Here is a 16,592-nt window from a genome sequence, read left to right as displayed (position 1 = left end):
CTTATATGTCAACAACAAACATAGGTAATTTAACCCTTACTCACCCCCATTTGCCAGGGGCGGAGCTTATGTTTAAAGTCCCATACAAGTCTATGGGAAATATATGTTACTGCATAACTTCCAAACGGCTGGAGATATTTCGATAATACTTGGTCACATGTTACTTATATGTCCACTTAAAATATATGATATTAATTTAACCCTTAACTACCCCATTTGTGAGGGTCTGTTTTTTTTTTTAAAGTCCCATGCAAATCGATGGGAAATGTATGTTCCCATATAATTTTCGTTAGGCTGGAGATATTTTATTACCTGGTACACATATTACGGGTTGGGATAGGAGGACGGGATGGGAGGTCGGGATAGGAGGACAACATTATGAGGATGGGATAGTAGGTCGGGTAGGAGGTTGGGATAGGATGTCGGGATAGGATGTCGGGATAGTAGGTCGTGATAGGAGGACAGGATAGGAGGACGGGATAGGAGGTCGACATAGGAGGATGGGATAGGAGGTCAAGATAGGAGGACGGGATAGGAGGTCAGGATAGGAGGTCAGGATAGGAGGTCAGGATAGGAGGATGGGATAGGAGGTCAAGATAGGAGGTCGAGATATGAGGACGGGAAAGGAGGTCGGGATAGGAGGACGGGATAGGAGGTTGAGATAGGAGGTCGAGTTAGGAGGACGGGATAGGAGGTCGGGATAGGAGGTCAGGATAGGAGCTTGAGATTGGAGGACGGGATAGGAGGTCGGGATAGGAGGATGGGATAGGAGGTTGGGACAGGAGGTCGAAATAGGAGGTCGGGATAGGAGGTCGGGATGTGATATGACAACAATATATGAGGACTGCATATGAAGTCAAAAGCTTCCTCCTTTGTTTATTTTCCTCCCCAAAAAGGATTAGGAAGGAAAAACCGGGCAACGCCGGGTACTCAGCTAGTTGTAATATAAACGACACACAATAGACAGAAAAATGTACGTACATTCATGCTAAAATGAATTATTCAGATCAGATTTGCAAGGCAAATGTTTAGTAAATACTGAATAGTATAAAGGGATACAGTATATTACCAGATGCACATTATGAAGAACAGATGGCTGATGATAGAATATAGCTGCTAGACGTCATACAAATAGTGGACTGCCCAGCAATAAAGGACCATCTGCTTTTGTGACCAGTGCTATTTTAATATTATTCATCCAGTCATACTACAGAAATGTTGGTTTTATGTTATTTTTGTTATCGATTTGACTTGATTGTTGGCTGAAGTTAGATAAAATTTGCAACAGGTAACTAACACAAGGTATTTTATAGGTTCCCCAACCAGGGACACTGAGGCTTTCCCATCTGCAAGAAGGGATGTATACCTTGCAGCTGACTGTAACGGATACATCTGGACAGAAGAGCTCAGACAATGTCTCTGTCAATGTCCTCCCTGAAGAGCATCATAAGTCTGGTACGTCCTTGCATATTATTGATGACAAGAACATTTTTTTATTCAAGAGTTTACTTATTTATACATTTTAATAAACCAAAAGAAGGGCTCAATACTAGAAAATGCTAGAAAATGTCACTTGTGGATGATAAACCATTAAAATCCCCATGAAGTCACACTGGTACAAAGTAATGTAAAATGTGTATAATCTTTATTGAAAAAGTAGATATTAGTAAAATGAATTAAAAAGGGAACAGTAAGGCTAAGTGTGTCTCCAGCTGTTGCAAAACTACAACGCCCAGCATGCTGGGAGTTGAAGTTTTGCAATAGCTGGGGGCATTTTGCTTGGAAAACACTGCTTTAAAATAATCTATATATATATGTCTTAGGAATCGACCGATTATCGGTTTGGCCGATAATCGCGATTTTGGACATTATTGGTATCGGCAATTACCTTGCCGATAATGCCCCCCCCCCCCCCCCCCCCTGGCCAGAGACGACTGCCACCGCTGCTGCCCCATTGCCTCCACCCATCCTCTGCCCACATACCGCCCGGTTGCCCCATTGCCTCCTCCCCATCCTCTGGCCACATACTGCCGCCCCATTGCCTCCCCCCCATCCTCTGGCCAAATGCCGCTTCCCCATTGCCTCCCCCCCTATCCTCTGCCCACATACCGCCACCGCCCCATCGCCTCCCCCCATCCCCGGTGTTATAATTACCTGTTCCCGGCGACCACGATCCTTCTGCCTCCGGTGCTGTGGCTGCGCTGCAGAATGACGAGTGACATCCCCAACGCAACGCCACCGTCAGTGCGCACAGTAACAGCGCAGGATGCCGACGGAGCCAGAAGGATCGCGGACCCCCGGGAACAGATAATTATAACACCGGGGATGGGGGGAGGCAATGGGGTGGCGGCAGTATGTGGGCAGATGATGGGGGGGGAGGTGATGGGGCAGCGGCGGTATGTGGCCAGAGGATGGGGGGGGGGGGGGGGAGGCGATGGGGCAACTCTGGTGGTTAGACTCAGGACCCCAGGACAGGCAGGTGGAGAGAAGCAGGCGGTGGCGGTGGTCTCTGGCACCGCAAAAGCCGCTGCAGTTCATTGATTTAAAGCGCCCGCTTTAAATCATTGATCTGCAGCGGCTTCTTCCCCGTCGGGGGGTTGAAATAACTTATACCGGAATATCGGTATAAGTTATTGGCTATCGGCCTGAAAGGTGACAGATTATCGGTATCGGCCCCAAAAAAATCGATATCGGTCGATCCCAAATATATATACATACATTATTAATAAAAAGTGAGGGCCTCACTCACTGACTCATCAATGCCCAGCCTAAATCCTTGGATCTAGAAAGCTGAATTTTTTCGAAATTCAACCCTTAAAGGGGTACTCCGGTCCCCAGCGTCCGCAAAATTCCACCTCACACCGGAACCTTGTTATCCTGGACGCTGTGTGCGGGCTTCCGTGTTCAGGCCCGCCCCCTCGTGACGTCATGGCCTGCCCCATCAATGAAAGTCTATGGGAAGGGGTCGCGACAGCCATCGCGCTCCCTCCCATAGACTTGCATTGAGGGGGCGGGACGTGACATCACATGACGTAATGAGGGGGTGGGCGTGAACACAGAAGCCCGCACACAGTGTTCAGGAACTCAATGGGGAGCGGAGTACCCCTTTAAGGGGGTGAAAAAGGGGTTGAAAGTTTGTATGGAAGTCCTTCATTTTTGAAGCTAGAAGCATGAAACTTTGTTTTTAGGCTAACAATTAGAGATAAAGAAACACATGTTTTAACGTTTTCTAAAATTCCACCCCTGAAGGGGTGAAACGGGGGATCAGAATTTGTATGAATTAACCTCTTGCCGCAAAATGCCGGGGAGCTGAGCTCGCATCATACCCGCACGGTCCCGGCTGCTACCAGCAGCTAGGACCCGTGGCTAATGCTGGACATCGCCGTTTCGGCAGATGTCCGGCATTAACTCTTTAGACGCAGTGATCAAATTTGAAAGAATTCGGGTTGTTTGGATGTCCGTAGACTTTACCCAGAGTGGCCTTATTACTATAGGATCGTAAAAAGTAGATCTATGTTACCCCAAATTTAACGCGAGCGAAGCCGCGGGCAAAAGCTAGTCATAAATAAGTCATATACAGTAAGTTCTATTACTAAACCTTAGGCTGAAGCATTCAGAAAATGACCAGTGCAGTGTATGATCGCTTCCGTCAAAACTGCATCTCCCAAATAAGGCACCTCACTAGTGAGACATGCAGTACCATCTGTTCTTTTTTTTTAATGAAGATATTGCCATCTAGTGGCTTGAGACGGAACTACACATGCAATGCACAACTTTACATGTAGCAGAAGTATGCTTTGTATGTCTTTGATTGGTCACTTATAATCGTTCAGAAAAAACTGTCAGCTCTTACTTTAAAATTGTCACTTGTTTTCTCCCGCACCATCCATAGGTACTGATGGATAGTGCGGGAGACGCTGATTAAAATGAGCCCTACCTTGTCCGGATCTGCGCCGCCGTTCTCCCGCAATTGTAGTTTTATTATCTGTTGAAATCTTCCTGTAACTGGCACGGGCGGGGCTTCGGTGCTTAACTGGTACTGACGTCAGCGCCGCTTATGAATATTCATCCCCCCTCCCCCCAGTTAGGAGCGGCAAAAAGAGGGAGAACTGGAGAGGGGGGGGGGAGAATATTCATAAGCGGCGCTGACGTCAGTACCGGTTAAGCGCCGAAGCCCCGCCCGTGCCAGTTACTGGAAGATTTCAACAGATAATAAAACTACATTTGTGGGAGAACGGCGGCGCAGATCCGGACATGGTAGGGCTAATTTTAATCAGCGTCTCCCCCACTATCCACCAGTACCTGTGGATAGTGCGGGAGAAAACAAGTGTCAGTTTTCCTTTAATGATGTCATAGTTAATGTTTACAATGTCTTAGTTTCTGATGTCTTTATTTTTGTTTATAATGTCATAGTTTCTGTTTATGATGTCATGATTTCCGTTAATGAGGTCATAGTTTCTGTTTAGTCAGTTTCTGATGTCTTTATTTTTTTTAAGTGTCATAGTTTCTGTTTATGATGTCATGATTTCTGTTTTATGAAGTCATGATTTCTGTTTATGATGTCATGATTTCTGTTTATGATGTCATGATTTCTGTTTTATGAGGTCATGATTTCTGTTTATGATGTCATGATTTCTGTTTTATGAGGTCATGATTTCTGTTTATGAGGTCATGATTTCTGTTTATGATGTCATGGCTTCTGTTTATGATGTCATGATTTCTGTTTATGATGTCATGGCTTCTGTTTATGATGTCATGGCTTCTGTTTATGATGTCATGATTTCTGTTTATGATGTCATGGCTTCTGTTTATAATGTCATGGCTTCTGTTTATAGTGTCATGGCTTCTGTTTATGATGTCATGATTTCTGTTCATGTCTTGGCTTCTGTTTATGATGTCATGATTTTTCTGTTCATGAGGTCATGATTTCTGTTAATTATGTCATACTTTCTGTTTATGATGTCATACTTTCTGATGCCATTAATTTTGTTTATAATGTCATAGTTTCTGTTTATGATATCATGATTTCTGTTTATGATGTCATGATTTTTGTTTATGATGTCATGGCTTCTGTTTATGATGTCATTATTTTTGTTTATAATGTCATGATTTCTGTTTATTATATGATTTCTGTTCATGATGTCATTATTTTTGTTTATAATGTCATGCTTTCTGTTTATGATATGATTTCTGTTTATGATGTCATGGTTTCTGTTTATGATTTCATGATTTCTGTTTATGATCTCATGAATTCTTTTTATAATGACATTTTTTTATGTTGTCATAGTTTCTCCTTATGATGTTGTGATTTCTGTTTATGATGTCATGATTCTCTACTAATTTAAATTGTTTTAAAATATGTACAAAATCTGTTTGAGTAAGACAAGATAATACTTTTTCATTTTCAGTGACAGACATCTGAATCAGTTGTATCCTCCCATTAGATACATAAAAGAATGCTTTATAGGGATCAGAGATGTCCACATAATGCCTTGTTTTAAAGACTTATATAAAATGTATTTAAATAAAATGGCAGATTTCTTAGCCACTTTGTATTCTCCAAGGTTTCCAGGATTATTAGTTTGTTCTTCTAACACATAAAGGTTCCCATACTGTATAATCTGTATTGTCTTCTCTTGTTTTCTAGCATCCACATCATGTAGTGGCACGTGCTCCCGCTACCAGTTCCTATGTGACGATGGCTGCTGTATCGATATCACCCTGGCCTGTGACAGAGTGGTGCAGTGTCCGGATGGCTCTGATGAAGCTTTCTGCCAGAACTGTGAGTCATTCTCCATTACACTGAGGAATATGAAGTCATGGTCTAAGGGATTACATCTACTTAGTAAATTGCAAAACACCAACTGAAAGCTGGCATTGTAATTCTTGTTTTGCAGCAAACATAGACTTTTTCTTACATGTTATTATATAAATTACATGTGTCCTAAATTGGAGAAATTTTTATTATGTGCCTCAGCTGTAGCCAGCTCCTTAGGTTTTAGTCTGTTGCAGTGTACTATACTTTGTATACAATATATCCACTCTACTGCAGCAACCAAAGCACATCCCCATCTATGATGCTGCTGTTCTGAGATCTGGCAATTCTCATGGACTGACTTTGTCTGTAAATAATATTTGTCTGATGTCAGAATCTGATTATTATGCAGAGATAAGGGCAAGGCCATTTTTAACACCTTGGAAGGCTTCTGCCCTCACACGTTGTAAATTGTCTAAGGCTATGTTCACACCTCGGAATTTCCATGCAGATTTCTGCATTAGAATTCTGCATGGGGATTCTGCGGCAGCTGAATCCCACTAAATTCAGCAGGATTCTGCAGCACTGTGCACACAGCAGAATTTCTGATTTCCGTGTCCGCAGAAAGAATGAACCTGTCCATTCTATTTAAGTAGCCATAGTTAAGGCACCCAGACTTCTACCAAGCAAAACTTCTGACATAGTGACATGTAAGAGGTTCTGCTTGGTCAGACATTTAAAGGGGTACTCCAGTGCTTAGACATCTTATCCCCTATCCAAAGGATAGGGGATAAGATGCCTGATCGCGGGAGTCCACTGGGGACCCCCGTGATCTTGCATGCGGCACCCCGTTTGTAATCAGTCCCCGGGTCTGATTACCGGCGACCACAGGGCTGACGGCGTGTGACATCACGCCTCCGCCCCCGTGTGACGTCACACTCCGCCCCTCAATGCAAGCCTATGGGAGGGGGAGTGACAGCAATCACGCCCCCTCCCATAGGCTTACATTGAGGGGCGGAGTGTGACGTCACACGGGGGCGGAGGCGTGATGTCACATGCCATCGGCCCTGTCGTCGCCGGTATTCAGACCTGGAGCGAACACGCTCCGGGACTGATTACAAACGGGGTGCCGCGTGGAAGATCACGGGGGTCCCCAGCGGCGGGACTCCCGCGATCAGGCATCTTATCCCCTATCCTTTGAATAGGTGATAAGATGTCTAAGCACTGGAGTACCCCTATAAATGTAATAGTTTCACCTTACTCAAAAGAACAATTCCATCTTTTTAGAGATTTTAAACTGACTGTGAATAAGCATGTGCATTTGTGAGAAAACTGCCATTTACCTGCAAAATAATATGGGCAGTGGGCAGTGATATTCTGGAGTAATACAGTTTTTCATTTCATCATCATGACAGCACCACCTTGAGATTGTCCCCTGTAGCTCTAATAGGATCAGGAAACACAGAGAGGTCAAATAGGCCCCTCCCCGTCCACCCCTCAGTGTTTTCTGTTCCTAGGAGCATACACGGAGAGGTAAGGTTCTAACCTCTGGTGGACTGGTTTCGGTCACGGTTGCATCTCCCTCCCTACTGTGCTACACCAGGTCGTGCCTCCTTAGGGTTGCTGCCTCCTAGTCCCTTTCTCCTCCTGCGGCACTCGTAAGGGTTTATGCGGCAGGAGTCGTGTACAGGCCGGTCTTGGATCTCCCTGAAGCTCCCTGGCTGTTCCGGGCTCCATGCTGCCGGGGAGCGCGCGTCTGATGTTGTGGCGGGCGTGTGCGATGTCACTCACACGCACTCACGGACCCGAGCATGCCAGACACTTAGCTGGTGACCAGAAGTCCCTCCACCCAAGATGGCAGCACCCACCAGAACGCTGGGGAAGCATGGAGGGGTGCCAAATTTGAACAGGAGGGGTATAAAATGCTCCTTTGTTCCATTGTGCATCCCTCTGAACCATGGATGCATCTGCTGCCCCCCGCTCTGCTCATCTGGAGCACTCGGCATCAGCATTAACTGTGAGTAGTTGGCCCTTAGGGGGTTCACTAACTTTCTGTACTGCTTTTCACTTATGTATCACATGGTGTTTATGTATAGCAGTGGTTTCTTTTGGGGTTGGCACCATATTGCTTTGCACTTTGCTGCTTTTTTCCTATATTCTACTTTCTGAAGTAGCATATAGCCTTTATTCTTATGGTTATTCCTTTTCCCACTTAGAGAGACAAGGAGGCCCCGAAGAAATCAAAAGAAAGAGAATCCTCTAAAGAAACTTCTAAGGAATCTAAATCTAAGTTCAAAAAATGTGGACTTTGTGCAGTTGTACTAACAGATACCCATCCTAAACCCCTTTGTAAAGCTTGCACTGACAAAATTGTTTACCAAGAATCTCCGTCCTGTATGGATGAGCTTTGTTTACTTATAAATCAACATGTACTTTCTGCCATAGCTACTGCACTGCCTAGTTCTTCAGCTCCTGTTACTTCTGATACACCTGTGGCTGAACCTCCTCCACTAAAAAAAGCACAAAAAAAAATGAAAAAAATGCTATTGTTTTGGACTCAGACTCTGATTCTAATGAAGATTTTAATTCCGGTATTACTTATTCTGAAGAAGAAGGTGAAATTCCAGACACTCCTCCTAAGATGGATGATAAAAAATATTTTTCTTCTGAAGATACAGATATCTTACTTACTGCTGTAAGAAGTGCTATGAATATAATAGATACACCAGAAACTACTTCCATCCAGGACAGAATGTTTGCCAGTCTGAAACCTCCAAAAACTAAAGTTTTTTTGGTTAACTCCGTAAGCATTAAATTGCTTATTACAGATGAGTGGCAGGTTCCGGAGTTTGCAAATACCTAAAGAATTTCACAACAATTTCCCCTTTGTAAATCTGTGGAGCGAGCCTTCAAAAATGGATGTGCAACTTTCTAAAGTTGTTAAAAGTACTGCGCTTCCATTTGAGGATGTGGCTCTGCTTAAAGACACCTTAGACACCTTAGCTAAAAAAAATCCTGGGATACCTCATCAGCTTTAATTAACCCCAATATGTCCAACCAATAGCATATGGCAGTTAAGTGTGAGAGGAGCTGTGATTGGATGAGGCTGGACACCCCCCCCCCCCCCCCCCTCAGCACTACTGGCTGCACTTTCTGTGTTTGGACCTCGGTCCTAAGTCTGTGTGTAAGATGGAGGAAAATGTGCTCTTGAGCTTTTTTTTAAGCACAAATAAAACATAGAAAACTACCATAAGGAGTACAATAGCAAAAATTTGTTTTAATGAGTGTACCCATTTAATTCTAGCAAGGAAGAAGAAATTGCTGGGCATGATCTTAAACTCGGAGAAACAAAAGACCTTTCTCCCAGAAGACAAGATTTTCTCCCTTCAGATGAAAACAAAAAAGATCTGATACGGAGAAATTCTTGTCCCATAAGAATAGCCATGTCAGTCCTAAGATCAATGACATCCTGTATACCAGCAGTACCTTGGGCTCAAAGCCATTCAAGACCTCTTCAATCCCTAATATTGAAAGTATGGGACAGATCCCAACTGTCTCTAGAGAAGAGATTACAGATTCTACATCAGGTAAAAACCTCATTAACATGGTGGCTGAAGAAAAATAAACTCTCTCTGGGAATTCATTGGATCCTTTCTCCTGCCTTTATGGTGACAACAGATGCGAGTCTCTGGGGTTGGGGTGCTCACGTCGAGCGCCTTCATCTTTAAGGTTCATGGTCCCAGGAAACTCGATGTCACTCTTCCAACTTTCGAGAATTGAAGGCCGTTTTAATGGCATTAAAAGCTTCAGAACATCTCTTAAAAAAACCCATCATGTGAAGGTATATTCGGACAATATAACCACAGTGGCCTTTCTCAACCATCAAGGGGGAGCGAGACATTCTCCTCTAAGAAATCTCTTCTTAAAAATGTTCATATGGGCAGAGAAAAATGTTCTTTCCCTTACAACTGTACACCTGAGGGGTTTAGAGAATCAAGAAGGCTTCGTAAGCCGGAACCAAGTGGATCCAGGGAAATGGGAACTAAATTCCCAAGTCTTTCAGTCACTGGTGAGAGTTTGGGGAAATCCGGAAATAAATCTCTTTGCCAGCAAGAAAAATTGCAAAGTCCAGAACTTCTTCTCTCTCAATCCGAGAGAGAAACCTCTTGCAGTAGATGCCCTTCAACAAGATTGAGACTTCTCTCTTGCTTATGCTTTTCCTCTTCTGCCTCTCAACCTGAAAGTGCTCCAAAAGATTTAATTGGAGAAAGTTTGGGTCATCTTCATAGCCCCTTGGTGGCCCAAGAGAGGTTGGTTCAGTCTCCTAATTCTTCTCTCTGTAACAGATCCGATCCGGCTTCCTCAGGTAAAGAATCTTCTGACACAGGGACCTCTATGTTATCAAGACCTGGAAACCCTACAGTTAACAGCATGGCTCTTGAAAAGCAGATCCTACTAAATAATGGACTTTCTAGTAAAGTGGTAAGTACACTGTTAAAGAGTAAAAAAAGCTTCTACCTCTACTATATATTTAAGATACTGGAAGAAATTCTGAACCCTGACATGCCTAGAATACTAGACTTTAACAGGTCTTTCTATCAGTACCTTAAAAGTTCTGACGGCAGCTTTGGGTTGCTACTTTGATTCTGCTCTAGCTGAACATAAATGGATCAAAAAAAAAAAAAATCTGCTATTTCTAGAATAAAACCTAAGATATCTAACTTGACTCCCCATGGGATCTAAATTTAGTTCTTTCTGCCTTAACTAAACAGGCTTTTGAACCATTATCTGAGACCTCTGTTAAATAATTGACCTGCAAAACTGTGTTGTTAGATGCCATCACTTCAGTAAGAAGTGTAGGAGAAATCCATGCTCTATTGAAGAACCATATTGCGTCATCCTGGACGATAGGATTATTTTTAAATTTAATCCAGCCTTTCTTCCAAAGGTTGCCACCAATTTTCACAGGTCTCAAGATATTATTTTGCCCTCATTCTGCAATAATCCAAAAAATCAAAAAGAAGTCTTACATAACCTGGATGTCAACCTGGAGACTACAAAATCTTGGAGAAAAGATTCCAACATTTTCATTCATTTTCAATGGCCCAACAAGGGTAAGAGAGCTTCAAAAAATTCAATTTCTAGGTGGATGAAGATAGCTATCCAGGAGGCCTATAAATCTTCCAGTAAGCAAGTCCCTGAAGGTCTTCGTGCTCATTAAACTAGGGCGCTAGCTGTCTCCTGGGCCGAAAAAGCCTCAGCCTCCATCAAACAGATTTGCAGAGCGGCAACATGGTCATCTCCGCATACCTTATTCAACCATTATAGGTTGAATGTAACATCTTTCCAATATCTTTCTTTTGTCTGGAAGGTGTTGCAAGCTGTGGTCCCTCCCTAAAGTCACCTATTTATCTGGTATGTCTCATGGTGGTGCTGTCATGATGTTGAAATGAAAAGTTGGAATTCTTACTTATCGATAATTCGTTTTTCATGAGTTCATCATGACAGCACCCTTTAATTCCCGTCCTATGTGGATAAGTATTTTAGATGTATTGTTTATGCTCTAGTTAATTTAAAACCACTGAGGGGTTGATTGGGAGGGGCCTATTTGACCTCTCTGTGTTTCCTGTTCCTATTAGAGCTACAGGGGACCATCTCATAGATGTGCTGTCATGATGAACTCATGAAAAATTAATTATTGGGAAGTAGTAATTCCAACATTCCATATTTTGCTGGGGAAATTCTCCACAGCTCCCATTTGACAGACTTCTGTTCTCTCTGCTGCTTGTCTCTTCTCCCTGCTTCCAAGACGAGGAGTCAGAGCAGGACCTGCCCATTCAGCCAACTACTGGCTGAAATGGGCCACAGGTGTGGCCAATGATTGGCTAAGCAGGCACATCCTTCCATGAAAGCAGGCAGAAGTGGTAAGCAGTAGAGCATCAAGAGCTGCAGGAGCCCTAGTTAGGTAAATCACTTGTTTATTTATTTATTTTTAATTTTACCTTCCCCAGCAAAATATAATTTATTATACCAGAATACCCCTGCAATAAATAGACTCTGGCCACATAATTTTGCTAGTAAACAACTTGCAGACTGTCAATAGAAATGTGGGCTGAATAGCGTGTCCACACAGTTTCCATTGCATCATGGTTGCATCTTGGCCACATTGCTTCCACTACATAAGACCTTACTGTAATAGGAAAGCATTGGACTTACAGATGGCATCTTCTTGGAGCCATTAACAGACAGATAAATAGGCAGTCACCCAAGCTGGAATAGTGACCCCTTTAGGCCCCACACAGATACTTGCTCTTTTCTCTGTACCCTCTACCGCCTAAATGGTAGAATGTTGGTGTACTGACAATTATATCATAGAACATAACATGGTCCTCCAGCAGAGAGTATGTAAGCAATGAAGTGTGCTCATCTTATTGAGATGGAAATTATGTATTTTCTCCTTTTGTTAGTAGCAGCGTTGTAACTAGTAATACTGTGAGGAGACAGGGCTGCATCCAATCAGTTTGGGCTTTACCTTGCCCACACTTAGTATGTTTAGGACTTTCCCCTAGTTTCCTTGTGTAAGTACATAGAGATGAAGCTTTCAGCCTGTCTCCTTTGCCCTTCTATTCATGAATTTGGTCTCAGTACCAGGTGTGGTGATCAGATAAAAAAAAAAAAAAATTATAATAATTCTGGCGCAGGCAGTATAATGCATTGATCATACCGCCTTTGCCGGGCCACTGATGTCTTATGCCTGCAGCAGTCTGTCACAGTGATGTCTTCACTGCATTGCCCTGCCTACCCTGGGACCCGACATCTGTGGCCTACCATAGAAAATTGCCAGGTAGCCAATGATCTCCATAGCTTTCAACTGGATTCATGTTCTAATGATGTGGACACAGTTAAAAGTGTCAGGGGACCCGACTTTTATGGGCCCATGGCAGGAACATAATTTGCCATATGATTAATGTGACCCTGAATGAGGACTATACATAGACATTATTTTTCTCTTCCAACAGAAGCAGCCTGTTCACCTTTCTTAAGAATAGATTCTGCAGATCTTGTATTCTACAGTCAAAAAAGACATACCGTATATACTCGAGTATAGGCCGAGTTTTTCAGCACGATTTTTCGTGCTGAAAACACCCCCCTCGGCTTATACTCGAGTGAACTCCCCCACCCGCAGTGGTCTTCAACCTGCGGACCTCCAGAGGTTTCAAAACTACAACTCCCAGCAAGCCCGGGCAGCCCAGGCTGTCCGGGCTTGCTGGGAGTTGTAGTTTTGAAACCTCCGGAGGTCCGCAGGTTGAAGACCACTGCGGCCTTCAACATCATCCAGCCCCCTCTCACCCCCCTTTAGTTCTGAGTACTCACCTCCGCTCGGCGCTGGTCCGGTCCTGCAGGGCTGTCCGGTGAGGAGGTGGTCCGGTGAGGAGGTGGTCCGGGCTGCTATCTTCACCAGGGAGGCCTCTTCTAAGCGCTTCGGGCCCGGCCTCAGAATAGTCACGTTGCCGTGACAACGACGCAGATACGTCGTTGTCAAGGCAACGGCTCTATTCCGGGCCGGAAGCGCGGAGAAGAGGCGCCCCCGGTGAAGATAGCAGCCCGGACCACCTCCTCACCGGACCACCTCCTTACCGGACAGCCCTGCAGGACCGGACCAGCGCCGAGCGGAGGTGAGTACTCAGAACTAAAGGGGGTGAGAGGGGGCTGGATGATGTTGAAGGCCGCAGTGGTCTTCAACCTGCGGACCTCCGGAGGTTTCAAAACTACAACTCCCAGCAAGCCCGGACAGCCGATGGCTGCCCGGGCTTGCTGGGAGTTGTAGTTTTGAAACCTCTGGAGGTCCGCAGGTTGAAGGCCGCAGTGGTCTTCAACCTGCGGACCTCCGGAGGTTTCAAAACTACAACTCCCAGCAAGCCCGGACAGCCGATGGCTGCCCGGGCTTGCTGGGAGTTGTAGTTTTGAAACCTCTGGAGGTCCGCAGGTTGAAGGCCGCAGTGGTCTTCAACCTGCGGACCTCCGGAGGTTTCAAAACTACAACTCCCAGCAAGCCCGGACAGCCGATGGCTGCCCGGGCTTGCTGGGAGTTGTAGTTTTGAAACCTCTGGAGGTCCGCAGGTTGAAGACCACTGAGGGCGAATGATGAGAAGAGGATGATGAAGGGGGGGGGGGGTGTGGGGATGATGAAGGGGGGTGGGGATGATGAAGGGGGGGGTGTGGGATGATTACAAGGGGATGATGAAGGGGGGATGTGTGGGATGATGACAAGGGGATGATGAAGGGGGGATGTGTGGGATGATGACAAGGGGATGATGAAGGGGGGATGTGTGGGATAAGGGGATGTGTGGGATGATGACAAGGGGATGATGAAGGGGGGATGTGTGGGATGATGACAAGGGGATGATGAAGGGGGGATGTGTGGGATGATAAGGGGATGTGTGGGATGATGACAAGGGGATGATGAAGGGGGGATGTGTGGGATGATGACAAGGGGGGATGTGTGGGATGATGACAAGGGGATGATGAGGATGTTAATGACGGGTCTGGATGATGACAGGGGGGGATGAGGTATTTCCCACCCTAGGCTTATACTCGAGTCAATAACTTTTCCTGGGATTTTGGGTTGAAATTAGGGGTCTCGGCTTATACTCGGGTCGGCTTATACTCGAGTATATACGGTACATATCTAGCTTAGATCCCCCTGTAGCTCCTATCCAGTCCCCGTCTTTTGTCTTTTCATTGCTTTTGAAGTGAGCACTGGATGTGCCTGCTGAGCCAATTACTGGTGGCAGCATGTCGTGTCTCAGCCTGCAGGTCCTGTACAGTTCTGGGGACTGGACAGAGCTGCAGGGGACCAGCACAGGACTGAGGCTGTGCTGGTACATGACACTGATACATGTAGACCCTGTATAAAAATGGTTGTATCACTAAATGTGCTTTCAAATGTTCATTGAAATCAACAAAAGTGACATTATGTGCACATCCAGAGATACAGCAATTTGTTTTTTCTGCTGGCCTTTTGGGTTTGGACACTCATGTGCATATTTCTGATATCTAACAAATCATTTATATTTAGTCAGTTCTGGTCGTAAGACGGTGATTCACATATCTGATAAAACAAGCCACCCGGCTGACTCAGGAAGGGAGACTGACAAAGAAAAGGAATCTGCTGTGGAAAAATCAAGAGTCCCAGGGCAGAAGATTTCTGTGTCCTCCAATGCAGAAACAAATCGGACACTTCCTGAGGAACGGAATGACCATAGTATGCTTAAGACAGGTAGGACATTTGTGCTAATTTTTAGGCATGTGTCATGGTTTATGGAGACTCAGACAGAATTGTTGGTACCCTTTTGTTAAAGACATATTCTGAAAATGAGATAATGAAAATGAGATATTGCTTGTGAATTGTGCTTCAATAGAATCATTTTGAAAAACAAAATAATAAGATTGACTTGGACAAAAATGATGGTACCCTAAACCTAATATTTTGTTGCACAACCTTTTGAAAGGGGTACTCCTGTGGAAAACTTTTCTTTTTAAATCAACTGATGCCAGAAAGTTGAATAGATTTGTAAATTACTTCTATTAAAAAATCTTAATCATTCCAGTACTTTTTAGGGGCTGTATACTACAGAAGAAGGTTTTTTTTTTTATTTCTCTGATGTCATGATTACAGTGCTCTCTGCTGACCTCTGCTGTCCATTTTTGGAACTGTCCAAAGCAGGAGAAAATCCCCATAGCAAACATATGCTGCTCTGGACAGTTCCTAAAATGGACAGCAGAGGTCCGCAGAGAGCACTGTGGGCATGACATCAGAGAAATCCAAAAAGAAAAGCCCATAAAATGTATTGGAAGGATTAAGATTTTTTTAATAGAAGTAATTTACAAATCTTCCATGGGAGTACTCCTTTAACTCCTTCGGGACGGAGGGCGTACCTATACACCTTCAGCCCACTCCCTTTCTATAACGCGGGGCCACGCCGGGACCCTTGGCTAATAGCGTGCGGCATTGATCGTGGTGCCGCGCGCTATTAACACTTTAGAAGCGAAAGTGAACTAATGTCGGTTAGCTCAGGGAGCTGTTCGGGATTGCCGTGGCGAAATCGCGGCATCACGAACAGCTTACAGGACAGCGGGAGGGTCCCTACCTGCCTCCATGCTGTCCAATCGCCGAATGACTGCTCAGTGCCTGAAATCCAGGCATGAGCAGTCAAGCGGCAGAATCATTGATCACTGGTTTCCTATGAGAAACCAGTGATTAGTGTAAAAGATCAGTGTGTGCAGTGTTATAGGTCCCTATAGAAGCTATAACACTGCAAAAAAGAAAGTGAAAAAAAAAGTGAATAAAGATCATTTAACATCTCCCCTAATAAAAGTTTGAATCACCCTCCTTTTCCCAATTTAAAAAAACCCAGTGTAAATAAAAATAAACATATGTGGTATCGCCGCGTGCGGAAATGTTCGAATTATAAAAATCTATAATTTATTAAACCGTACGGTCAATGGGGTACACGCAAAAAAATTCCAAAGTCCAAAATAGCGTATTTTTGCTCACTTTTTATATCATGAAAAAATGAATAAAAAGTGATCAAAAAGTCTGATCACTACATACATGGTACCGCTAAAAACTTCAGATCACGGCGCAAAAAATGAGCTCCCATACGTAGAAATATAAAAAAAGTTATAGGGGTCAGAACAATTTGACAATTTTAAACATATAAATTTTCCTGCATGTATTTTTTTTCAGAATTACGACAAAATCAAACCTATATAAGTAGGGTATCATTTTAATCGTATGGACCTACAGAATAAAGATAAGGTGTAATTTTTACTG

At 44.1% G+C, this 16,592-nt stretch overlaps 1 protein-coding gene across 1 annotated transcript in view; it reads left to right on the top strand.

Moving 5' to 3' along the window:
• The window catches only part of LRP11 (LDL receptor related protein 11), a 51,946-nt gene that overhangs the window by 14,730 nt on the left and 20,624 nt on the right, over window positions 1–16,592 (top strand). The window contains exons 3-5 of the mRNA XM_056566694.1: window positions 1,314–1,455; window positions 5,648–5,782; window positions 14,835–15,035. Of these exons, the coding sequence (XP_056422669.1) occupies window positions 1,314–1,455; window positions 5,648–5,782; window positions 14,835–15,035 (478 nt within the window). The remainder of the gene's footprint in view (window positions 1–1,313; window positions 1,456–5,647; window positions 5,783–14,834; window positions 15,036–16,592) is intronic.

Source organism: Hyla sarda, chromosome 3, assembly GCF_029499605.1.
Source record: "Hyla sarda isolate aHylSar1 chromosome 3, aHylSar1.hap1, whole genome shotgun sequence".
NCBI classification, from domain to species: domain Eukaryota; kingdom Metazoa; phylum Chordata; class Amphibia; order Anura; family Hylidae; genus Hyla; species Hyla sarda.
Note: the sequence above shows the minus strand (reverse complement) of the source record. Positions and strands in the feature narration are given on the sequence as shown.